This window comes from Acipenser ruthenus, chromosome 49, assembly GCF_902713425.1.
Source record: "Acipenser ruthenus chromosome 49, fAciRut3.2 maternal haplotype, whole genome shotgun sequence".
NCBI classification, from domain to species: domain Eukaryota; kingdom Metazoa; phylum Chordata; class Actinopteri; order Acipenseriformes; family Acipenseridae; genus Acipenser; species Acipenser ruthenus.
Window position 1 is genome coordinate 8,058,938 of NC_081237.1, and position 19,901 is coordinate 8,078,838.

Sequence of the window (19,901 nt, forward strand, 5' to 3'; positions counted from 1 at the left end):
ACAGTATCAGAGGAACAGCCTGGTTGGCCACAGTATTGCACTTTCTTACACAAATATCACAGGCTTACAGATAACGGAGGACAAACATGGAATAGAGGAAGCTCTCTCATAAAAGTTTTGTGGTACACAAAGTTAAACACTTAGTGTAAAGAAAGCAAGGTCAAGCATAGGCTGCATGACAAAGTAGTCACAAGTATGGGAATGCAAACACCTCTCTATCTCAATTAGCCTGGATAATACGAGGCTATAATGCATATTTAAAAACAGGTTCACTTCAGCTCAAATGGACCAAGAGCATCAGTTTATGTCAACTAAATGTTTCTTTAAACTAGCTTTAAAATGTCACTGCCAATATTTGCCTATCCCCCACATGGAGAATAATGAGGTCAAAGCCAATCAAAATGGGTCTTTTTGCTAGACTCATTCTCACACAGCTTTTTTTTTCTGCACCTACGCTATAACTCATGTGGTTTATGTATCAGCTTCCCAGAATTAGGTCCACTTGCGATAGAATATCCCAGCAAGTTTGCTCCCATTGAAAAAGCATGCTTGAACAGCATTCAATTGACATGGTCTATGGTGGGTGACTTCTGCCCCATTTGCAGTAGATGCGTTTGCCAGCTTTAAAAGTTTTGCACTTTGATTCACAAACTTGTGCTAATGTTTTACCCAGCTCTGGGGAGATTGAATTAATCCCTATGTAAAGTGCCTTCTCACCTCTCTCTTACAGCACAGAGCAATGTCACTTTTATTACCTTTTTTTTTTTTTTTTTGTCTTATGTTAAAGATAGGCCCTGGTTATACATTCAGGTATATTAAAAGGTGTGGTTTACTCTCAGTTTTAAAAACTTAAAAAAAAATTAAAAAAAATAAGTGAGAAAGCGACTTCAGATATTTTAAACGGAACCCGAACTCAGATTGCTGGTATGTTTGTGAACCTGTAAAACACATTTTAAAAGAGACACGTGTTTAGTGATGTCTGACCTTGTAAAGAGATCAGCATGATTTTTTAATCTTCTTTGACCAGTCTTTATTGTTTTTTTTTTATTAATCCCAAAGCCCAGAATTCTGTACTGTTTGTTTTTTTTCAAAAGTGCAATTTTAAGAAGAGAGGTTTTCTATTGTATCCCCTCGTTCTTACCACAGTACCCGAGGCCAGTGACTGTGCTACAATGTCCACATTGACGACAGAAAACAAAACAAAATGTCAATTCCAGAGCACTGCACATGAAAAAGTCAAGCAGATTCATCCCAGCTCCGAGGCAGGACAGAATGCAACTTCAATTTAAATTAGAAAAAAATAACAACACCAACAACAACAACAACAATAAAAGGAAAAAAGAACAAAGAATTTACATAAAAGCTTCCAATTCTGACGAAAGTCTTCGGTTTCTTGCAGTGATTTGTTCTGGGTGGTTTGTTGTTATCATTAATACAGTTCAATTTCATTACTTGATCCCACAATAACGACTAGCTCTATAGAACAGGCTTTCCTGTTTCCCCTGCCCATGTTCGATGGGTTTGTACAGGTAATGTCTTGTGTGGATGCTAAGATACATCAGAATCCACAGCATCTCCATCCCCTCCCTCCAACCCCCCCACCCCAATTACGTTTTCGTTGTGCGTGGGTGTGTGTTTTTTGTTTCTTTTAAAAAAAAGGAACCACAAGTATTGTTGCCCATGTAGCAGGTGGGAAAGGAACGATCCTTTGTGCACAGGTTGGGTGCAGCAGCGAGATGTTTTTGTTCAGTGACCAGAATGCATCACTTCTCTGGTTTACTTGTGGCGTTGGAGACCTTTCCTCTTCCTCCTCTTAAAAAAACAACAGCACCTGAGAGGAAACAAAAAATACAGCATTAACAAAAACTTAATTCTTTCTTCTGTATGATACTAATGAAAACTGGGTAGCACTTTCCATTGTGTCTCTAATGACTGTGTCTTTACATAGCAGTTACTTAGTAAATACATGTGTACTTGCACAATTACAATGCTAGTATGCGCTTTACTTGCTCTTATCTGCCCCCTATTTTACTGCATTTAATCCTGTACTTTAGAGTACTGTAACCTGTCAAGTGTTATTTAATCTGTAGTATTTTGTATTTAATTATATCCTGATGTAACTATCACTGACACTGTTATCTGCTCCATTATTGAATCGTATTTTGTCATACTTGTACTTGCTAGAACCAAAGTCATTGTATTTATCCTGCTCTTAATTGTATTATTACTTGTACTGTGATTCTTGAAATGTATTTTTGTTTACGACTGTAAGTCGCCCTGGATAAGGGCGTCTGCTAAGAAATAAATAAATAATAATAATAATAATAATAATAATATGCACAGTTACAATGCACTCTGTGTAAATTTGTCGTATGATTTGAATGGAACGAGTAAATCTGTTCATTCCTGAGCAGTTCGATTTTGTATTTGAATCCAAGTTGTGCCTTTGTTGTTCAATGATTACGCGCAGCAGCGTTTTTAGTTGTTGGATCTTTTAATAAAACGTTGGTCCTTGATTTCGAAAAACAGAACGCCGTTGATGATGAGGACGCATCGATTACTGGTCGACGAATGCACATGTGATGGAACCGAATCAGAAACCAGGCTGCTTACTTTGTATCGTCTGCCACTTCCACCTCTGCCGGCGTTGTGATTGGAGCGTTGGAGTGTCCTGCTGTAGGATCATCAGGGTTCAGCTCCCCGTTTGTAGAGCTCATTACCTGCAAGATCACAGAGAAGGAGAATCAGACACATACCTGTAGGTGGCTAAAGGCTCCACTCCTGGTCTTTGTTCCAACCCTGTTCTAAACTGCTGAACTGAACCAATGAACCCCCTATACAGATCCTGAAGTAGTTCATGATCTCGTAAACCTGGAGTGGAATGCTCCTCCAGGAGCGGGATTGGTCACCCCTACTCTACAGACACACAGAGCTTGGTAAGAAGACAAGCAGTTTTGATCCATGCTCGTCATCCCCAGTCCTCAAGCATCTCAACTGACCAATTCCCACTGGCAACACAAAACACCTCTATATAAAAAAAAAACACCTATATTATTTAGCTTATGTAGTTTTATTTTATATTTGTGGTCTTAAAGCGTCCAGTCCGGATTTTTTATTTGCTTCCGGATCCTCATCTCATAAAGACGCGGTTCATTTAAAACGCAAGCACTCTGTCAGGTACATGAAAAGAAGCTGCAACAGCAAGATATGTAGTTCCCTTAACAAAAAAAAAGAGAACTAAAATGAACAAGTTATCCAAGTTCTGAGATAAAGAACTATATAACAATGTGTCTTTTTGCAGATGCCTTTAAACAACAACAACTCAGCCACGTTTCCTTGTTTTTAAAACAAAAATAAATATAACATCTACAGCATGTACAGTACTACTCAGAAGAGAAAACTATCCCATTGACAGAAGGCTACATTTATGAGAGACAACAGTGCAACACAAAAACTTCACCAGCAAGGACAATTGCACCATCTAGTGCCAAGCAACAGATTTTTCCCCACAGACAACAGCAGGTGGCGCCACTCCATTAAAGACTTATTTATTAAAACGTTCATACGCCAGGATAGCTCCTCCAGAAGTGTCCTTTCATTTAAAAGATAGCTTCACTGTTTTTGTATTTAATGCATGAACTGCATTTCCTAACAGCAAAGCATTCACCAACCCCAAAGGCTGTTTACTTTTATTTTATAAAACTACATGAAAATCTGAACGCTTAGTGTTTTTTTTTTTTTGTTTGTTTTTTTGTAATCCTTCAGTCATCCTGTAAAATAAACCGGGTTCCTTTCCAAAAGTAAACACAATACAAAAAGCCATATCCTTCAAGCAACGCAACAGATATGTGGATATATTTAATGCACAGTCTCAATTTCAGAGACGACAGGGAGCACTACCTATACAAAAATCACCCTTGCCACCATTCCAAACTAACTATCCCTGTTCCTCTGGGTGAAGCTACTGTAACATAAAGGCCAGGCTTCACTGGGAAACAAAACAGAACACGTCAGCCCCTAAGTGGTTTCCTATCTTAACAGACAAGCATATTAGGTACATGTTGGACATGAGCCATGCAGCATGCTTGGTTAAGCGTTAACATGCTGCATGTACACAACCAGTACCTGCACTGAGCCCCCGAGCCTATCAGCTGTGAGATGAGACCCCAGAAGCTCCCTAGTGGTCACTGGAGTGGGCTGGGATTCCCACGTTCCTTGGAGCTCAGGCGACTGGGACAAAAGCAGGGAGTTTTGGGGAGAACAGGGTTGGGTGGGTAAGGAGATGGGTGAATGGGGAATAAAGAAACAAATTATAGAAGGCTTTTATCATGCAAAAGCAAGCTAGTAAGTAAATAAACTAAATTGATTGAGAGAGAGAGAGAGAGAGAGAGAGAGAGAGAGATGCAGACAATGGCAACAAAGACTAAGCAGAGCATGATGATTACAATTAGTTTACATGAGTTACTTTGCCTACAGAGTGTTAGCTCCATGCAGTGGATATTAAGAAAGCAACACAGGATCACACATGCTTACAATGACCACGCAGGGGGTCATTCTGTACAGACTACGCTGTCTTAAACGTTACTTTAAAATGTCTCCATAAAAATGGGTCTCCAGTGTGACCCAGGATTGTTGGAGGCCATAGAAAAATCTCACACACAAAAAAATATGCAGCTGATTTAACAGACACAGGGATTCGTCACAATGCATATGACTGAAGGTCTTTTAATACGGGTGGGATTTTATAGGTTAGTAAAAATGTTTTAAAATAAAACGTAAAAGTGATGAACCAAGTGGGAATTGTTTCCAATAATTATTTCCAAGGATGGCACTCAGGAGAGGATGTTTTTTTTTTTGGCGAGAGGGTACTGTAAACATGAACACTGAATAGACACACGGGTGTAACATTAAACACATTTAAAAATCACTGTAAGAGCCGAGGTATGGGATGAGGGATGAAGCTGCCTCTGAAGACTCAATCAGACCCAACACCAGGACAGAGGAGGATGGATACTGACTGTGTTGGAGGAGATTACAGATGTGAATGTGTTGGTGTTGTTTCACCCGTTCAGGGCCGTGGTCCTCTTTTGAGGACTGGCTACTTTGTAACTTTACTTGTTATTTAAAATTCTCTTCAACTATATTGTTATAACTTACTCTAATTTTGTTAAATCGCAAAAGTTGTGTAAAAATGCAATGTATCAAAATTCCATAAATCCAGCTTGTGTTCTGATTTTTTTTTCCCCCCAAAAGAAATGTATTTGGTACCTCACGGGTTAGCGTTCTTAATCAGAACAACTCATTTTGTAGGGGAAACTAGTCTGTATCAATTGCACACGTTCAGTGGCTTTCCAGAGAACCCTTTTAAAACGGTCTAAAATGTGACAGGTGTACCAAGTTAATAAGCAACCCTTTAATAAAAGTGAGCTTTGTCATTTGTGTGCGTGTTTACACTGCAGAACAGCTTGCTCCCTGGAACTGAGCCCACCTCCTCAGCCTTCCTGGTTAACTCCAGGGTCTGCGGGCACCTTCATTTCAGCCTGGTTTGACTCACCTGGTTTTTGGTCTGCTGTTGTGCTTTGTCTCTGCTGCTCGGCTGCAGTGGGGTGTCGCTGTGGATGGGACCGATGGGAGTGGGCTGGGGGGGGAACCAAAAATACACAGGTCATTTATATAGGGGCCCGCAAAATACGAGACACATCCTTATGACTGCAGTACAGGATATTCAGAATTCACTATAAAGTTCAGTCTTACAAAACTGTTCATTTTTAGTGCTCCTTTTGTCTTAAGCATCATGAGACGTAAAACCAAGGTCCTATCGTAACTCTGCAGCAGCAGTTGTGATGCATAGTTCACCTCCTAGTCTCTAAGTCACTTTGGATAAAAGCGTCTGCTAAATGACTAAGTGCTTCACACAGAAATGGAAAGCAGTAGCTCACTAGTGGTTTGCCGACCCAGTCGTATTCGTAATCGAACACGAATCCACTCCTGTCGAAGAGGTCAGTGAAGAGTTTTCTCAAGTAGTCGTAATCTGGTTTTTCGAAGAAGTCCAGCCTCCTCACATAGCGCAGATAAGTAGCCATTTCCTCTGTGGTTTTTAGCAAAGAGAAAAAAAGACAAAGAAATTTCCAATGAGATCTAAAGATGCAGAGCTTTTAACCTGAAGGGCATCGGACTGGCTTTATCTCTAAAAAATAAAAAGTGGTTGACACGCATGTCCTGTCTCGGCTCAAACAACCTACTCTCATTCTTCTCTTTGCAAGACGACAGGACCTGGACTGTAACCCATAATCAATTTCTTTGTTTTCTTTTTTTTTTTTCCTGGTTTTCTCCCCAATTTGGAATGCCCAATTATTTTTAATCCGGCAACTCGGGGAACGGAGGCTGAAACACGCGTCCTCCAAAACGTGTTCCTGCCAATCCGTCATTTTTCGCACTGCGGATCCACAGAGAAGCCACCAGACCCATAGTGCCAACACAGATCTGAACAGCTCCACTGCAGACCCGCAGGCGCCCTATCAGGCACAGGGGTCGGACAGAGGCTTCATTTTACTAAAAACAAGTATCCCAATCCTGCACTGAAAATATCATTCCCATAGCAAAAAATTACCAGAAATTTCTAACTGTCACACCAGGGCTTATGCATATCCTACAAGCATCATGAATTAATGAAGGTGACAGTAACGTAAACTGCTGTGCAGCATGGCTGCATCCGTACCCTGCCACCGAAGGAGAAAGGAGACCACCAACCTGAGAAGTTTTCACATAGCACTTCGATTGGTGTCGATCGTTTGGTGTCCCCAATTTTCTGATACCTTTCCTTCAAGGTGTCAGCCTGAAACAGACAAACCCACACATTTACTTGTCATCTTTACCCTGGAGCAGCCCATGCAAGTTCTCCAAGTGTGTGTCCCACATTGTGAATTATGGTGCCAAAAACCATCATCTTTCCAAACTGGATTATACCTTTTTAAAATTACGGCTGCAGTTCTGGTTAAAAAAAAAAAAAAAGATTGTCATAGCTTTTAATAAGAGACAGAAGGCAAAATCTTCTCTCTCAAGCCTTGTGCGTTCTTTAATAATTGGATAAGCAGAGGGATTTAGGTTTCACATCTCTTGCAACAGAAAACCCCTCTAGTCACACACACAGTACCCAGTAGACACCCAAACACACACATCATCACACAGCAACCAACCTTCAAGCCCTGCCACGGCAGGCTGCCACGCAGGAAGTACATGAACATGTGACCCAGTGCTTCCAGGTCATCCCTTCTGCTTTGTTCTGTAAAAAAAAAAAAAATACAATTCAATTTCAGACTGACCGCGGTAATAAAACTGTACATTCCCTTAAAGAAAAAGAATGCACCCGTCTATGGTCAAATGCAATCTGAAACATCTGCAGGAGGCTAGGAGAGTAGGATATCAGTTTGGTGAAGACTGGTGCAAAAAAATCAAGGCAGTCATTGTGTATGCCACACAGAGAGACTGACACCATCAATCTGGACCACCATTTATTTAAAACAAAAACTCATACAGGGTCACCTTGATCATTTCTGATGTGAGCAGTGTATTTAATCTTGCATACAGAATGTTCCTCCTTTTGCACGTCTCCATCAGGGATTTAAGAGGTACGTAACCAAGTTCAGTATTCTTTACTGTTGCATAATTATACAATCAATAACTTGTTGCTTATTCAGCATTTTCTATTATCTAATGTTTGCTTGCCAATAGGACTTCAAAACAAGAACAAAGATTCAGCAACAGCTCGATCCACAGCAGGCAACATTATGAGTGTCGCTGTGCCATTAAATCTCACAGGACTGGACTGGGACGCCATCGGTCAAATGTACAAAATAATTTGAGAAGGTGCATTTTTGTAAACGTGGTTAGAAACAAATGAAGCTTTTTTTGCAACAGAACACTTTGCTTTTCCTACTCAGCAAAGACAGCACTAGCACAAACGGATCACAAATTGGGCCCAGTGCCATCAATTCAATTTGGCAACCGATCGCCAGGGTTTTAAAAAGCGTGCGTTTCGCTTTCAGCTGCTACGCCTCAAGACCACAAGACTCCTGCTTGACTCAGATCTCCGAATCGAGTTTCAAAGCTTGCGTTTGCCTTGGCTTGCTTGCAGCTTGGTAACTTTCCGGATCGCTGTGTTCGAAGCCTCACCTTTCCCCAGGTGTGTGTTGATGCTCATGTATCTGGCGGTGCCCGTCAGGCTCTTGTGCTCCCGATAGGGGATGTGTTTTTTGGTCTCGGGATCGATGTATTCTTTGGCCAGCCCGAAGTCTATTATGTAGATTGTGTGCTGCCGTTTGCTACCGGGTCTCCCCACCAGGAAATTCTCTGGCTTGACGTCTCTGTAGATCAAGCTTTTGGTATGTACATACTCCATTCGAGTTATCTGAAAGGAAGAAGAAGGAGGATGTGTAATTCACACAGCCTGCCCGTGCTGCATCACCTTTGCGGATACCTTGCATTAGACGATTTCAGCATCCAACATCGCCACCCTGCAAAACATACCCTACTAGCGTGTGCCTGTCTTATTAAAAACTGTGCAGTGGGAGTCTTACTTCGATGCGACTTACCAACTGTATGGCGATCATGAGCACAGTTTTAAGTGAGAACGTCCGATCGCAGAGGTCGAAGAGGTCTTCCAGACTGGGTCCCAGTAGCTCCAGGACCATGGCGTTGTATTTCCCGCATGGGCCGAAGTAATACACCTGAGGAATCCCCTCTGCAAGAGGATGGAGGGCAGAGACACGACACGTTTTAGAATCAATTCAGTGTGATCAAATCGCATACGATAAAAATCAACCAAAACGCCCTGCAGGGTCTGTCAATTCCAGTACTTTTTACTCTCAGTACAGATGTCATCTAGCGCACATTACTTAAAGCTCTTGGCTACAATATCAGTTTTTGTGATTTCTTACAAGTGTGTGTAGTGTGTTCTTAATATACGAGACATCATTCCATACAGAAAACTGCACATCTCTTATACAAATCAGAGACACCCTACACAAAGTATTAGTTTAACTCCGTGAAGATAATACCGCAGTAAGACCAAGTTATTTTCATTGCATGCATGAAGGTCTAATTGCATGGGTGCTGATTTTAGGGCTGGCATCATAAATCTTAGAAGCCGGTGTAAAGGCTGGTGCATTAACATCCCTCCTGTGCTCCAATTGTTTGGTGCCTCCATGTGCCAGCATTCAGTGCCCTGCAGTGATCCACAGCACCAGCACCAGCACAGACGTTCCTGTTCATTTTGGAACATTTCTCGTTTTTTTCTTTTTTTTTTTAGCAACAACAGTGACAGTTTGTTGCAAATGTTCTGCCGAATCGAAGCCCTTGCTTCCACCAATAGCGTCTAGACTATTTTAGCCATCTACTCCCACAGAAGTCGCTGGCGTGCTGTGTCCAAATCTGCCTGTCGCTTCCTCCAGCAAGTTCCATGGCACTAAACAGCACATCAATCAATATTCTCTAACACACCAGACAGCTGCACGGCCTGCCACAGGGGGCTACTTTTAAAAGGATCATCTGAATTGAACTCCGTATATAACCACACTAACACGGGCACATTTCATTTTTTTTTTTTTCTCTGCATAAGTGCAATGCACAAACTGTCAGCTACTGCTAAAATAAGAAATACAAAAATACTTTAGAAAAAAAAAAAAAAAAACACACATTCAGGGGAAACAAAACACGTGCAGTTTGCTGAAAACTAGCAGAATGTGTAGCGATCCTAGCGATCATTCTTCTTGTGATCTTGAGCCAGTTAATAAAATATTAAAGCAAGCCCACGTGTTTTTATAAACATTTTGGCAAATCGGTACTCAGGGTGGCAATGTTTAAAACGCAGTCCTCAGAGATCAGGTCACAGTGAGAAATGTTGGCGGCACAGTCCACTAGGGGAATCGGATTGCTGCAGCCAGCTCCCTATCTGATAAGGCCAACGGCGAAATGTGTGGCTGGGGTGACTTTAATAGCATAAAAAAAAAATCAAGCAACAGACTGTTTTGCACTAGCTGAAGATTTGGAAACCTGAATGCTTACCGCTACGTCCAATACTCCATTAACCTTAATAATTAATAGCAGTATAAAAAGTTTATGATTCCTTACGTGCACTTTGGACTCAATTGACCGTTGCAATAATACCGCTGAAATCATAAACTAGCAGGCCTGTGTGGTGCATGCAGCCCATTCCTCTGGGACTTGGATTACATCAATTTTAAATTCACAATACCTTTTCTATTGTAGGTTAGACTTTCATGGAAACTTTAGAAACATGTGCAGCTAAAAATATTATATTAGGGAAATGCATAATAAGAGAACCAGAGTATTTTCAGAGCTGTCGATCTAGATTCTGATCGGGGAGGCGCACACACTGACAGCTACTGTTTAAGCAAACGTCAAAACGGATGATAAGGAAAGGGTGGTTTGCATTCATTTTATAAAAAGCAATGGGAAATCACAAAATGCAAATATGCCGTCTTCTGTCAACTTCCATGCTAAAAAGTTTGCCAGAATCCCATCCTTCTGGCTCTTTGTTCCGTTTGCCCTAAAAAAAAAAAAGCCTGCACAGCATCTGTGCTTGAGAACACTTGCGTTTAACAAATCGCCCACTTGCTCCAGCGATTTGTAAATGCTTGCATAAGTGCTGCAGTGTATGTATATGTTATGGTATATCTTATATAAACCTCAAAGAGTCACCTGATCTGTTCTTTAACTGGAAAGCTAAAGTATTCAGCTAGAAAACGAACACACGCGTGTGCATGCACAAAAATCTTCAGACAATACCACAGTCCCTCCTTTTCACAGACACAGCCACCTTTGGGTTACTTACACTCGAGAGAGATCAAAGCCTACAAATTGTACAGCCTGCCAATCAACGGGAAAGGTCATCAGCTCATTTGGATCAAGTCTTCCTTCAGCTGCCAGTGTATAGCTGTGCTGTATATTGTGCTGGTGCTTAGTAATATGAAGACACCTTGGCTAATCTAGTTTACAGTTTGCACAACATTATATAAAGGCAAAGGGGCAGCAAGTAAAAATGATAAATGTATTTTGAAGCTACTTTTGCTCTTACCTGAATTTCCCAGCTGCTTGTAAAACCTGTATTCCAAATGCAGCTGTGGTGCTCTGGATTTGATTGGCTCCTGTAAATTAAAGAAAGACAGAAGATTTGAAAGCATGTGGGCAGTCCAATTAGTTTGAGCTGTAGGGACAGTAGCTTTCTTTCCTCTCGAAACCAGCTTTGCCACGATCACAATCTTCTGCGACTTTAAAACCAACAAACTCAAAACACTTGACAGTTGCGTTTTTTTGCCACAAATTCAGTTTAAAAAGACAACAACAAAAATTTAAAGCAAAAGCTTCCGGTACCTCAAGAGTCTGTTTCAAGCAAACTATTTTTATTGCTGACTGGTTGACAGCGATGTGCAGAACTGTATGGGAATGGCTCATTTAACTAAGCTCATTTTACACTGCTGTGTAAAAGCTTCTGTCTGTTTGGGGCTCCAAAGCCGCGCTGCTACAGAACATTCCTGTGAACTGGCAGGGCTGTGTTGGGTTCGTGGGTTGCCTGTAGCTCATTACCCAGCTCGGTGGGATTGCACAGGAGGCACACTTCGAAGAAGTGAAGCTGCACATTTACGAGGAGGACCAGCAAGAACAGGTGACCTTGCAGAATATTATATCATGAAGCAACATTGTATAAGGCGATGATGCAAAACTATTGGCCATAGCTGCAGTATCAAACAGTACCCAGAACCCTAAACAAAACAGATTTAACCAAAAGCATAGTTTAGCGCAAAAAGTCACCAAACCCTCTCTCATTCATCTAGAAAAGAAAGCCTGGATTTCAGTACAGACGGGGGATCTTATCTGGAAAACAGAGGGTACTTTTTAAATCAAGAGCCACAGTCACAAAGGTCAAACTGGCCTTGATTGATTCATTCAAACTGAAGCAATGGTGCTTTGTGCCAAGCAGGAGCATGCAGAGGGAAGCTAAGGGCTCTTACCTTGTCAGCGTAACATCCATAAGACAGTGATCCTACATGCATTTAAGGAGACGTTTCATATCCATCTGAAGTACAGAAGATCTAGAAAAAAAGATGGTCTCTTACCAATTTGATGGCCACATACTCGTTGGTGTACAGATTCTTCCCAAGACGCAGCTCTCCAAAATTCCCGCAACCAATTTTTTTCCCGACACGGAAGTTGGGGCCAACCATAAGCACCCCAGAGTTAGACCCTGAACTCCGGCCGCCATGTCCAGTCCTCCCTCCAGCTACCTTGGACATCCTTTTCCCTTCCTCAGCCTCCCCCTTCCCTCCTCTCTTATCAAAATCCATAAGCTTGTGATACCCTGGCCTCTCCACGGTTACACCGCTGCCATACAAATCACAAATCCGACGAAACTGAGGGGGAGGGAGAGAACAAAACAAAACAAAAAATAAATAAAAATGTAAAGCTTTTTTTTTTTTTTTTGGATAGAGTAGTTCTGGTTGAGTTTGTTATTTGTTGGCCCGGTTTCTTTTTCAGCACAACATCTCAGCCCGGCGCCACGTAGCTAATGGAACCACAGCTCCCCCTGGCAGCTCCCTCCTGCTCCCATCATCACCTCCTCCTGGTCACTCTTTGGTAGCGCAGACATTCTTCATTTCAAACCACGGGGTGCAGTTGCAAGCAGCGATCCTCTGCTGGGATTCCCTTTGATGGAAAGCTGCAGAAGGAAAAACAATAGAAAGAGAACAGTAAGTAAAGCACAGTGGATCAGTAACCCTCTTAAAGCCTCTAATCTTGAGAACAAGGCAGATGCTTGTCAATTGAAGGTCACAGTGTTTGAGTCTGCAGTTCTCTCGTTTGTTATCGCTGTGCATTCCTGATCTCCACATAGCACACTAGGTTTGTTTTACATCCAAATCACTGAACTGCAAGAACAGATTGAGATTTTGATCATGCATTTAGCCAGGTGTGTATTCCCGTATGTATGTACAGTAGCTGTGTACCTGCTGGCCGTTTTATTCATCTTTTTTTTTAAAATAGATTTGCAAAGGGATAGCTTATGAAGATAAGCCAGAATTAAAAAAAAAAAAAAAAAACACACAACACTGCCAGAACAATTAAATTGCATTTTAATGTTGTAGACTATTTAAAAAGACACTATACTTAAAAAATGAGGCAAGTAATAAATAATTTAAAAACTTCTGAAAATCGCACGGAAATGTCTGAAAATGTGTTGCTAATAATGCAACCAAGTCACCTCAAGCCAGCAAGACATGGTTTATGAATGTTATTGCCAGGGATCAATTATGCTCTCCCTCTATAGACCTTTTAATTTTTTTTTATATTTACAAAGTCAGTTTCTATCTCCAACTCTATTCAACTGAAAAAGAAAGCGGCTGTTGGTGGAAATCACAGAAAAACGAGCAATTCTCCATGTACTCCAAGGGAGTGAAGAGGTAAGAAAAACGTCTTTGTAAAATTGTAACGAACGTGGCTGCATTGACAGCTTTGTTTATCCACAGAGATACCACACAGTGTGTTTGAATTCCACACCTACAGGCAACAGATAAGCAACTTCTAATTACCAGGAAACCTAGGCTAGATTTAAACCTGTCGAAGAAGTAAAAGGAGTGACATTCCAACGGCTATATTCCTGTGAGCTGAAGCATGCACTTTTTATGGGGATACAAGCATATGAAATGCTTTTGGAAGCAACTGGTGCATGCACAAGAGTCTATGTCCCTAGCATCATTATGATGTATATTTATTAAGACCTACAGTATTGACAAGAGAATGAACCAGGATTGCAGGAACACTGCACAGAGATGCAGGGATGGAAATAAGACTCCTACTGCATAGCAGTTTCACCCATTTTCAGTTTTACTGTACCACAAGCTTGATTAGCCACAGTGTACAGCTAACAAGTTCAGGTGTGTTTTAATAAACTCATAGCAAAAACAGGAATGGATCAAACTGCTATGCATCACTCAGATTTTAACTCCACCCGATAATGCAATTCACAAGTGCTATCCTCTGTGTTTCTGTCACAGTCAATTGCACATCATTAATTTGAGTTGATTCTATGCAAGTAGCCTATGCAATTTGTGATAGAAAAATGCATGGCTTGAAGCAGTGGATTAGCTGCCCAGCACCCTTTACCAGCCTGATTTATCCTTCTGGATATTTTATGAGTACTAAACTAAAATCTATAAGCATGTCCCGGGGGCAACTGATATTTGCTGAGCTACGAAGCTGCCCAAACTCCATGAAGTCAAATCGATAACTGCCAAGAAAGTCTCCAATGTGGTTTTCAGTGCCAGTAAATCAGGAGGTACCATTAGGGAGGTTTGGAGCTTGTTAAGATGGCATTGAGAAGACATTTCTACTACAGAGAGATTGTGGATGGGCTCATCTGTCCAGCGTTAATGTGTTTTTAAAATTGTGCAGAGATATAGTCAAAGATGATGTAGAGTATCTGGATTTCAGAACTGAAACTCCTACCAGATTATCAGATTAGCGTTATGTCAAGTGCTTATTATATAAACTGCATTTCAGGAACAGAAATCCTCCGCTACGGCTATAGATGTAAACTTGGAGCCATCAGTATGACGGGAAAAGCTGATGACAGTAAAAGTATATACGACAGGTTTATGGAAAAATGTAAATTGTGACATACGTACAGTATGACCGCCTCCACTATATCCCCATCACCGGGAATTTAACAATACGGTGCATTCCCTCTCACAAATAATGCAGAATTAGAAGGATAGTTCATGAATTGTCAATACAGCACAGTCTGCAAAAACCTGCTGTTTTGTCATCCTCTGCCATTTACTCTGTCCACCAGCTGCATGCGCGAATGAATGCGGTTATACCGCCTATAAAAAGAAAGCTTGAAATGTACAGTATAACCACATTGAGAACTCATGAGCTGCATTTTATTTTGCCAACGCAGGTTCAATCCAACTGCTTTGATGAGTCTCTGCATTACTCACAGGTCACTTGTTTTTAAATCCAGGCATCTATGGAGGAGGAGTCACCTGTGTGCAGAGGCAGCTGCTCCACGTGAGGCACCTGTAGTTGCTTTCAAAGCCTGCCTTCCAGGCTACGGAAATGCCTGTCAGCACTTTATTTTTTTGTCTAAAGACAGGGAAACTATCTTCTAGTTTCTTTCAAAACACCGCAGGCAGATGTCTTGCAATTTCTCTAGAAATCTCACTGAAGGAAACAGCTTTAGAACATACCGCGCTCTCTCTCGATTTCACCCTGAATACTTTGCACAACCAGAAAGGTGAATTATTGATAACCGCTGTCAATCAACTCACGATGGGATAAAATCTGAGAGGGAGAAAAAAAAAAAAAAGTATACATTGTACCATATTTCAGTTCAAAATCTCTAACTTGGTACCGCATCAAATTACCTATGAACGTGCTCACAGTGTTATTTATTTTAGACGTCACTTATGCATTGGTTTTCTTTGCATGATATATTTTTGATAGTCATTTATAATTTCTGTTCTATGAACACAGGCATTTTTGCCAGCGGATGCAGTGCATTTCAAGTTTGAATATTCCAATGTCATCCCAGCACCAACAGTATCTGTGAATAGTTAAATGAAAAGAGAACTTTTATTTCACTGCTGGGGTTGTAGATTTAGTATCAGTCTATTCGGGGCCTCTTTCTGAATATAGCACTACCTCTTTTAGGCAGTAGACAAGTGTGAAAGCTTTCTGTGCAGTTCAACTTTGAGAGCTTGCTCCTTGAAAGCGACTCCAGTGTTTCCTAATTGTAAGTTCAGCCAGTGTTCCCAGACACTCACAGCACCTACTATACAGTTCAGATATATTGCTATCTAGTAATAGTGCCTGTGTAGAGGATTATAGTTTCACCAAGGCATGCAGTCAGTGGCTTTACACTTTAAAACTCAATTGATCTTTCATAAAAGACAATGTAGCCTTAACTAGGGCAATGTTTTTAGCATTACCTTTCCATAGCCTAAACTCTAAAGTTCAGCGACGGGAATAAGACTCCTGCTGCATAGCGGTTTTAAGCCATTCCAGGTTTTACTATGAGCTTGTTAAGCAGCAGCGTATAGGTAACAAGCTCGGGCATGTCTCATTAAAATCAGAGTAAAACCAGGAATAGATCATGGGAGTCTTACTGCCATCCCTGAAGTTCAATTCACATGTGATGATAAAGTAACTGCTTCACACAACTGAAAGGCTTGGCTGCTTCCCTGCTCTGTGTCAGTACAGTGTGACTGCCACACAGACAGAAGGAACAGGGAGTGTGTAAGCTGTTATCTCCTGTAAAACATCAACAACTTACATCAGCAAACATCAAGGAAATTATAAGCAGATTGCAAGTGTTACGAAAAAGCAGGTCACCATGATTTATATCAAATGTCAGAAATGTCCAAGCCTAGACTCATTCAAACCCGGTAGGTCGGGTCCCAAGATATCCAGAACACAGCCGATTGCAGGTACTCCCTCCTGAGCTCTTTATCTCTGGTGCCCATGCCCAATCCGCTCGCGGACGAGGTCACGGGGTGCAATAGTTTCTGGCAGACATGTTTTGACTTGCCGATCGGCAGCATTTCAAACCCCCGACTTCGTATGAAACAGGTTTACAGACCCTGAAGAGTTCAATGGTTTGTGTTTTCTTTAATGTCGCTCTTTAGCTTACCTGGTCACAGGTGTGAAGACGACGGCAGGAAAACGATCAGTCACAGCTCTGTGATATTACCCAAGCTGATCAAGCAACAGAAAATAACGCAGATAGACAGCAAATCTCTACTTTTTCCCCCCCAGGTGGTCAGCGTGGTCAGATGGTTCACACATTTAAAAAAAATCTTACATAATGAAATGGGAGACACAGAAGACCTTGGTAACCCATTATTTACAGTAGCAACAAGAAAAATATGCAGCTAGGATCAGGTAAAGGTTCACCTTTAATAGGCTGTGTTCACAGGGCAGCTGCAATTGTCAGTTTAAAAATAGGAGTGAACCTTGGTTGAAAACACAAAAGCCCTGCCAAAGCAAACAGACCTGGAAATGGCAACACTATTGTTCTGTGTTTGTGGTGTGGTTACTGCTGTACAGTACCTCAGAAAAGGCAGTCTGCGTGCACCTTTATTCTACATGCGAGGCACAGGCAAATCATAAAAAAGGGTCAAGCATTAAAACTATCATAACTAAACCCATCTGAATCTTCCTGCAGGTTCATTTCGGTTTTAGAGTCGAGACATTGCTCTTACAGAATTGCTATTATGGGAAACCTTGTGGCCATTATAGAGCTTTTCTATCAGTGCTTCCTGTAACACAAATCCTCCCCCGACCATAATGAAAGCAAACAGCATTATGAAAAAAGCCAAGCAACGAGATATTTGATAAGTCAATTTTAAACAAGGTACAGTATATCGAGAGCCAGGAAGAAAGTGTGCTGTCCCTCAAAGATCTAATAAAGAAACCTCTCCCCCAGACTTCACAGCTTGCTCGCTGTGTTATTCGCCTCTGCTTTGCTTCCAAATTCTTGTCACAACATTTATCGATAGCAAAACCATTGTCAGGACTGTATAAGCCCTTGTTCATAGTTTTGTTCATAGTTTTATTTATATATATATATATCTTTTTAATTGGATGTGCAAGAAGCATGTTTTAATTTACATTCCATACGTGCAGTTTCATACTGTATGAATCAGCCTTGACTGCAAGCTAACAAATCCAGTGATCCAAGTGCAATGCTTTTAAATATTAAATACCACCCTACTCTGCTCCAAAGCATAACTGGCCGTAATCTGCACTTGCCAGACACTGGCTGATGGCTGAATATTTAGGTTTTACATATTTAAAGAGATATTTCACCTTGCCAACAGTCACCAAATGAACACACAGAGCATGTACACCTTGAAGTGCTGTATCACTATGATATATTTCACAATATCACTGTTTGCAGTTTCCCATATCCAAGACACACTAATCACTGTAAACACTGTAGCATGTCTGCAGTGCAATATGACAATATGAAAAAACACAAATGTAAATGTATTAAAATATGAAAACCATCCTGCATAAATTAGCAGAGACGCTTTTGTAGTTACAAAAAAAGTGTCTGCTGATCATATACTGTGATTATAATTGACCTGCCATTAAAAAAAAAAAAAAAAAGTTTGTTATTTTACATTCAGATAAAGTGTGAATTGCATAACATATCCTGCTAATGCCATCAGTTACAGAGATGATGCAGCACGGTGAACAGTTACGTCTTAAAACTACTGAGCTCGACTATATAACGTCATGAAAACACACTGTTAATGTATAGCCTAAATCAAAATGGCTTGACTGATCACCATTTTGCTTATCATAAGTAGTCACAAACAACATTTATATACTTATAAAGCGTCCTAACTAATTATTTGATGATGTTTAAGATTTTGAAGTAGTCTGTGGTTTTGTACTTGGTGTTATTTTTTCAGTTGGGTTTGTATTGCAAGTATTCAGGATGGGTCATGGCCTAACCATTTCCTATACAGACTAGTGTTTAAACTGGAATCGCACTACAGAGTCACGTCCACAATCGGAATTAAAACAATACTTAAACTGCGTATTTAAAAAAAAGAAACATCACGAAGACAGTTATATTTTCAAAGCCTGGAAATTCTGATTAGAGTTCACGACGTAAATAAGTACAAAAAAAAAGTATTTTGTTCGGTTTCAAAATTGTATCCAAAACATCTTAGTTTTTAAAAAAGACACAAAGAAGCTATTTTTAAAGTTTAAAAAAGACAGACTCTTTCTAAACACAATCAATAAAGCAATTTTGTAACACGAAGTATACAACAAGGAGGCCTACTACGGCTGCTGCCACCGCCGACTGGAACAAGTTTAAACTGGAAACGTAGTATCAAATATTAATCAACTTTTTCAGACAGTAAAACCAACCCTCTTTGAAGATAAACAGCATCTCGCACGAGTTTAAAATGCAATAAGGAGTCGCAATTCAATTGAAAAAGTCTACGTTTGTTTTGCTCTCGTAGAAACATCAACAGGGCAACACTCCTTAATCCTAAAAAAAAAATCCCTTGGTTTTTTTTTTTTTTTTTTAAAGCAGATCTCTTCCCGGAAAAGGTAGACAACGTCAAAATTTGTGAACAAACAGGAAGCCATTACCTCTCTCGGGCGTCGGTTACTGATTATGAATCCCCATTTTGCTCGTATTTATTTATATTTTCTTGAGTTCATCTCCTTCTTCCCTCTCCTGCTGTTTTCTATTTAAGCCTCCCCAGTCAGCTTCCAATCCAACAGCATCAGGTACGCTAAGCACGCTACGTAAGCGGTACATGGCATTGCCAGTTCTACACTCATTATCCGGCGTACTTGAGTTGGAGAATATGTTCTGAAAAAAAAAAAAAACTTGCGCCACTGGAAAATAAATCGTGCGCAACTAGCACGGCGGTTCCATTGGAGCTGCTTTACGAATGTAACGTAATGTAGTTTGGAGAATAGCACCAGTGTGTACCGAAGGGGGGGTGGGAATTGACGAAATTCGAGATTCCTTGCGTAGGCCCAAAAGGGAGGATTGTGTAAAGGGAGGGATATTTGCATATATGAGTTGAAGAATTTGAGCTTCAGACGGTTGAAAGCTTTGTCCAAGTGTTTTTCCAACCTGTGGAGTTGGTGTGGTTATTGAAACACTGTTACTGTTTCTATCCCTGTCGTGTGCGGGTTACATATATACCACATGTATAGCTGTTCACCATATACACTGAGTTGGCGGTGACTTCTCCGTGTAGGGTTGTTAATCACACTACTGTAACTACCCGTGGTCTGCTCCATTGTCATTAAAACAATTTTAAAAGCCGTTTCTATCAGACTATACCGTCATG

The 19,901-nt window shown here is 40.8% G+C and overlaps 1 protein-coding gene across 2 annotated transcripts; it reads right to left on the minus strand.

Annotated features, from left to right (window-relative positions):
• Positions 1-968: 968 nt before the first annotated feature.
• LOC131721851 (casein kinase I-like) lies at positions 969-19,431 on the minus strand. Of its 2 annotated transcripts, XM_059014932.1 has the most exons (12): positions 19,186-19,431; positions 12,135-12,733; positions 11,096-11,165; positions 8,592-8,740; positions 8,173-8,407; positions 7,197-7,282; positions 6,751-6,835; positions 5,940-6,088; positions 5,555-5,638; positions 4,126-4,230; positions 2,614-2,720; positions 969-1,831 (listed from the first exon to the last, which is right to left on the minus strand). In XM_059014932.1, the coding sequence occupies exons 2-12, from the start codon at positions 12,360-12,362 to the stop codon at positions 1,777-1,779; spliced, it is 1,353 nt and encodes a 450-aa protein (XP_058870915.1). In that variant the 5' UTR covers positions 12,363-12,733; positions 19,186-19,431; the 3' UTR covers positions 969-1,776. The 2 variants fall into 2 exon arrangements, with proteins under 2 accessions (XP_058870915.1, XP_058870916.1); XM_059014933.1 differs by lacking the exon at positions 4,126-4,230 and having other exon boundaries at positions 19,186-19,428.
• Positions 19,432-19,901: the final 470 nt, after the last annotated feature.